The sequence below is a fragment of the Dipodomys spectabilis genome, unplaced genomic scaffold (genome assembly GCF_019054845.1).
Source record: "Dipodomys spectabilis isolate Male_0828 unplaced genomic scaffold, ASM1905484v1 ptg000157l, whole genome shotgun sequence".
Classification (NCBI taxonomy): domain Eukaryota; kingdom Metazoa; phylum Chordata; class Mammalia; order Rodentia; family Heteromyidae; genus Dipodomys; species Dipodomys spectabilis.
Genome location: NW_024870834.1, coordinates 5,848,411 through 5,854,949, shown reverse-complemented (window position 1 = coordinate 5,854,949; position 6,539 = coordinate 5,848,411). Strand labels below are relative to the sequence as shown.

Genomic DNA, 6,539 nt, shown 5'->3' with positions numbered 1-6,539 from the left:
AACTAAGGTCGCCGCAGTCTCCCACCGAAGCCGGCTGGGCAGCACCACCCTGACCTAAACAGCCTGCAATGAAACCACGCCCACGGTGGGCGGGGCCTCCAATGTTGTGCTGGCGGCGTTCAGGCCCGTGGTCTCCTTGCGTCGAGTTACGTCACACTCACGCAGGCGCAGTCTTACAAACCTCTGCAAACGTGTTAGGGGCGTGGCCAGTTGCGAGGTCCCCGCAGCGCCGATGCTGACGCCTGAATTGTCTATGGTTGGTTGGCGGCTCTGGGTTCCCCTCCGCTCAGGCAGTTCGAAAGGCCACTCTGTTTTGGGGTCCTCGCCGCACTTCCACGTCTCCCGGAAGAGGCCGCGGGGCTACGGCAGGTCCGGAAAGAGGCTGAGTCCCGGCCCTCCGCGGGCCGGCTGTTGTGGGGGCCCGGGCCCCAGAGGGCGACGAGGCCCCGGGGGCGACAGAGTCGCAGTGCCGCCGCAGGGAGTCCTCAGGTGAGGCGGCGGCGAGGGCCGGTGGGCGAGTCCGGTCCACCCAGGCGTTAACGGCCCTAGAAGCGGGGCGCCGGCCTCCGTGGGTGCGGACGGCGCTCCGCGGTGCCGGCTGCGGGGCTGAGGGAAGGGGCCGACCCCACCGGGGCGGCTGCGCCGCAGTGGGTCTTCGCCCACCTGGGACCACGGCTGACAGGTGCCCTGGGCCCGGCCTCTCGCCCTCCGTGCTGCCGACGGTGTTTTAAGGCCCCATTAGCTTTAAAATGGGAAGAGCTAATACAGTGCCATCTAGGGTTGTTACTATTATTGTTGACATTATTGCTATTAGAGGTAATTAGCCCCCGACACCACCAGTTTTCACTTTACAATAATATTTAACACCTGTGTGGAATTTTATACGTCAAGTATCTCACTTCCATTTTCATTTGTTTTCGCATGAGCTGTGAAATACATAGCACATCATCGTTACTCATTTTATAAAGAAAAAATGTTTGCATAGCATCTGGCACACTAAAATTCTATTCAGTATTTATGAGTGCCTGTATATAGATGCTGGGTAATTCAAAACAGACATGCTGTTTATCCAACCATTCCTCCTTCCCCAACAGGGAGAGACAGGTGTTTAAAAAACAACTCATAATTATAAAACCTGGAGGTCTGTGAGGAAAAAGGAAAGGAACAGGATAATATGACCTAATTAAATGGGAAGTAAGAGAAATTTCAAACAGATGACATTTAAGTGAAGAGAGACCAAGAGCAAGACTTAGCTATGAAAAGTGTACCAAGCAAAGGAGTGTAGAACACACCCTAGAAATGGTGTTGACTTCCCCTCATGCTCTTTCTTTTATATCATGAGGGTCAATAACTTCATTACATTTCTGTGGCACACTTTATAATAGTACTCATATCTATGTGTTAGTGGATGGTTGTATAATCATATTTCTTACTCTATGCTTAGTGTGTTCATAGTAGATTAGTGAGAATTTGAATTTTTGCAGATGAACTCTAGACGTTTATGTGGATATCTAAATTATGTATAATAGTGTTTCAACATGATAGCTTTTCTATTGATTAGACTATTTTTTTCAGTTTTCAGCACTTTGCAATAAACCAGAGAATTATTTTATATACTACATTGGAATTTTGCCCCATATATCATTTGCTATTTGGATACAGTATAAATTTGCTATGGCTACCGTAACAGAGTATTAAAGACTAGTGTCTTGGACAATAAAAATTTATTTTCTCACTATTCTGAAGTCCAAGATAAAATGTTGTCAGAGTTTGTTTATTCTGATTCCTTTCTCTGATTTGTAAAGATACATTGCTTCCTGTGTATTCCCATGCTCTCTCTCATCTCTGTATGTCTATTTGTGTCCAGATTTTTTTTTCTTTTTTGGTGGGTTGTGGGGCTTGAACTCTGGGCTTGGGTGCCGTCCCTGTGCTCTTCAGCTCAAGGTGAGTGCTCTGCTGCTTGAGCCACAGCACCACTTCTGATTTTCTAGTGGTTTATTGGAGATAAGAGTCTCACGGACTTTCCTGCCCGGACTGGCTTTGAACCGAGATCCTCAAATCTCAGCCTCCTGAGTACTAGGATTACAGGTGTGAGCCCCCGGTGCCCGGCTTTGTGTACAGATTTTCTTAGAAAACATCAGTTCAAGCAGGGCATATAGAAGTTCACACCTCTAGTCTTAGCTGTTTTGGAGGAAGAGATTGGCAGGATCATAGTTTAAGGTCAGCTCATGCCAAAAACTTTCCCAAGACCAACCTGTAGCTGGATATAGTGGCAGGCATCTGTCACCTAAGCTATGTAAGAGTCTCATGAGAGATTGAGAGGATCATGGTTCCAGGGTTAGCCTGGCAGAAAAGTTGAGACCATTTCAGTGGGCATGGTAGTAATCCCATTTAGACAGCCTAAAGTAAGCAGGTTACTAAAGTAAGCATAACCCTATCTTAGAAAAATAACCAGTGAGCTGGGCACTGGTGGTTCACGCCTGTAATCCTAGCTACTCAGGAGGCTGAGATCTCAGGATCACAGTTCAAAGCTAGCCCAGTCAGGAAAAGCCGTGAAACTCTTTATCTCCAGTAAAACACCAGAAAACTGGAAATGGTGCTGTGGCTCAAGTGGTAGAGCGCTAGATTTGAGCTGAAGAGCTGAGGGACAGCACTCAAGCCCACAGTTCAAGCCCCATGACCTACAAAAAAGAAAAAAGAAAAAGAAAACCAGTGAAAAGCAGGGTGGGAGATGTGACTGAATTGCAGAGTACCTGCCTACTAAGCTAAAGGCCTTGAATTTAAACTCCAGTGCTACCACAAAAGCAGTTTGTTGGATTAGGGCTCACCATAGTGACTTATTTCAATTTTACACAATTTGGGGACTGTAAAGTCATTGGGATTATCAATAAAACAAACACATTCTGAGTTTGGAGCATAAGAATTTCGAGGGGGGGGGGGGCTGGGAAGGTGGCTCAGTGGTAGAGCGCTTGCCTTGCATGCCTGAGGCCCTGGGTTCGATTCCTCAGCACCACATAAGCAAAAAGAAAAAAGCTGGAAGTGGCGCTGTGGCTCAAGTGGTAGAGCACTAGCCTTGAGCTGAAGAGCTGAGGGACAGCGCCCAGGCCCAGAGTTCAGGCCCCACGACCGGACCCAAAAAAAAAAAAAAAAAGAATTTCAGGGGGAACACAATGCAGCCCATAATAGATGTTTTTGCTACATTAAGGTATTTCCCTCTTCACCAGTTGTTTAAGGATACAGGTGGACCTGTTGCAACAATGAGAAGTACAAGTTGTCATGTCCAAAACGAGCTTTACAACCTCGGTGGGGGGGGGGGGAGAGGGGGGGGATGGGGGGGAGGGGATTGGGGGGGAGGGGGGAGGCTGGGAAGGGATGTGAAGGGTAAACCAAAGGAGGAGGCTGCAATGCTTGGTAAGAAATGTACGCATTATCCTGCCCATGTAATTGTAACCCCTCTGTACAGTATGTTCACAAATAAAATTAAATTAAATTAAAAAAAAAAAAAGAAATGGAAGATATTTCCCTCTTCAAAAATGTAATTAGGAAAACAGTTGTGATAGTTGTAGAGATGCTACTGGCAGCTTTAAAAAGAGTGCTTACAATATGCCAAGCATTTTGCAAAGTTTTTTTTTTAATTGTGTTAATCTTAAAACCATTCTGAACTGGGCATGGTGACATGCCTCTTTAGTGCCAGTTATTTAGGAGGCTGAAACAGGAAGGTTGGTTGAGCCTAAGAGTGAAGGCAACATTGGGATTGCAACTCAGAACCGTGTCACTCAGGAACTTAGTCTTAACCATTAACACTCTCATGTTACTCTGTACTGATCATTTCTCATCCTTCCTACAGGTTCACCAATAGGATTATTTTGCCACCATCATGTCTTGGTTTGCTGATCTTGCTGGAAGGGCAGAAGATCTTTTAAATCGAGTTGATCAAGGGGCTGCATCAGCTCTCAGTAGAAAGGAGAACACTAGCAATACCACATATGGCAGAAATACTGATTATGCTGAACTTCACCAGCAAAATGCAGATTTGACTTACCAGACCGGACCTGAAGCCACTTACATTTCTCCAGCAGCTGATAATGTCCGAAACCAAAAAGCTACCATTCTAGCTGGCACTGCAAATGTGAAAGTAGGATCCAGGACACCTGGGGAGGCCTCCCATCCTGTTGAAAGTGCATCTGTCCCTAGGCCTTCATTCCAGTTTGTGCGAAGGAAAAAGTCAGAGCCTGATGATGAGCTGCTATTTGATTTTCTTAATAGTTCACAGAAGGAGCCTACTGGGAGGGTGGAAATCAAGAAAGAAAAGAGCAAGGCACCTGTCTTTCCCAGTTCTCAGACATCAAGTGTCAGTTCTGTAAATACCAGCCTGAGCACTGCCAAAGTTACTGAAGAAAATTCTGAGAGTCAAAGCCACGGTAGATAACAAGTGTTCTTTCTTTCCAAATTAAGCAAATTGAATGCATCATGGGCTAAAACATTCTGATACATTTCTCACCCCCTGCTATAGTATGAGTCCTCCTTGGTATGAGAGCATTACATATGTCAGTGTATGATGTGGTCAAGGTGGGCAGTATTGAATACCACTAATCAAAGGGAATTACAGTAAGGATCTTCAAAAACTCTGTTGGGTGCCTTTACCAAACCTACCATCTGAATGTGTCATCCTCTCCCAACATCCTATAGAGAAGTAGCTGAGTAATTGAACTATGATTCTCAAGTTGAAGATACTGATCTGATAGTGAAGAGTTTAGAATTGTGGGTTTGTTTGTTTGTTTGTTTGTGGTGATTGAACCCAGAAACCTGCCCTCATGTCCTCAACCCAGATTTTTGGTTTTCAGCTATGTAATGGGTTGTAAAGTCACCTCTACAAGTGCATCTTACCAGCAAATGAGGTTAGCCTGGTGGCTCATTGAAGTACCTGCTAAGCATTTTAAAATAGGTAAACATGATTTGCTAAGACTTCTTTATATAGTTGATAGTTAATAGAAACATGTTCTTAAAAGTTAAAGCGTCTCCCATTTTGGCTGTTAATGAGTCGAATCTGTATCTTCAATATAAAACGTTGTAGAGCCTGTAATCCTAGCTATTCAGGAGAGATTTGAGGATCTCAGTCAGAGCTAGCCCAGGCAAGAAAGTCCGTGAGACTCATCTCCAGTTAACCACCAGAAAACTGGAAGTGGCATTGTGGCTCAAGTGGTAGAGAACTGGCTATAGAAAAGCATGGTTTGAGGCTTGTAAAATAAGAGCAAGTAGTAGCATTGACTTAATCATGCTCAACATTTCTGCATTTCTTCTCAACTGTCTTCTGGTTAATTTTTTTTTTTTTCTTGGTTGGACATGGGGCTTGAACTCTGGACCTGTGCACTGTCCCTCAGCTCTTCAGCTCAAGGCTAGCACTCTACCACTTGAGCCACAATGCCACTTCTGGCTTTCTGAGTGGTTTATTGGAGATTAGAGTCTCAGGACTTTTCCTGCTCGGGCTGGCATTGAACTGTGATCCTCAGATCTCAGCCTCTTGAGTAACCAAGATTATAGTCCGGAGCCACTGGCACCTGGCTTCTTCTGGTTAATTATATAAATATTTATTTAAAACCTGAGTAAGGATAAGATAGATGTATAAACAAATCTGGGTGCTGGTAGCTCCTCTCTGGAGGCTGAGATCTGAGGATCACAGTTCAAAGAAAAGTCCATGTGACTCTTATTGCCAGTTAACCACCAGAAAACTGGAAGTGGCTCCATGGCTCAACATAGTAGAGTGCTACTCTTGAACAGAAAAGCTGAGAGACAGCACCTAGACCCTGAGTTCAAACCCTCCCCCCAAAAAAATGTATAAACATAATTTACATATAATGCAGTAAATGAAGTGTTTGTGATGTTAGGAGGAAGTAACTAATTGCCTAAGGTATTAAAGAGAAGGGTTCACTGAGGGTTTGTGTTTTGAATTGAGTCTTTTTTTTTGTTTTGTTTTGGTCGGTCGTGGGGCTTGAACTCTGGGTTTGGGCGCTGTCCCTGTGCTCTTCCGCTCAAGGCGAGCTCTCTACCAGTTGAGCCACAGTACCATTTCTGGTTTTCTGGTGATTGAAGATAAGAGTAATTGAAGATAAGGGTCTCACAGACTTTCCTGTCGGGGCTGGTTTTGAACCATGATACTTAGATCTCAGCCTCCTAAGTAGGATTACAGGTGTGAGCCACTGGCACCTGGCTTCTGCCCTAATCATTTTCATGTCTCTCCATCTAATAGCTTGGGGTTTGGCTTGTTCTTGTTTTTCTAGCAGTTTTAATTGCATCATGAGTTTATTTACCTGAGCTGTTTCTGTTTTCTTTGTGTGTGCACTTAGAGCTATACACTTTCCTCTCATAATTTTTCAAATCTTAACCTTTACATTTCTTTCTGTGCTTGCTTGATCTAATGATGTTTTACAGTCAGTTTTTACAATTTTTGGTTGGTTTTTATTAGCATGTATTACACAGAGAGGATTCATTGTAATACTGTATTCTAGGATGCATACAATGTATCCTAATCAACCTTACCT

At 44.4% G+C, this 6,539-nt stretch overlaps 1 protein-coding gene across 1 annotated transcript in view; it reads left to right on the top strand.

The window, feature by feature from the left end:
• Positions 1 to 341: 341 nt before the first annotated feature.
• Positions 342 to 6,539, top strand: part of Golga5 (golgin A5) — a 40,922-nt gene continuing 34,724 nt past the window's right edge. The window contains exons 1-2 of the mRNA XM_042692686.1: positions 342 to 489; positions 3,848 to 4,421. Coding sequence (XP_042548620.1) covers positions 3,878 to 4,421 — 544 coding nt within the window. The 5' untranslated portion in view covers positions 342 to 489; positions 3,848 to 3,877. The remainder of the gene's footprint in view (positions 490 to 3,847; positions 4,422 to 6,539) is intronic.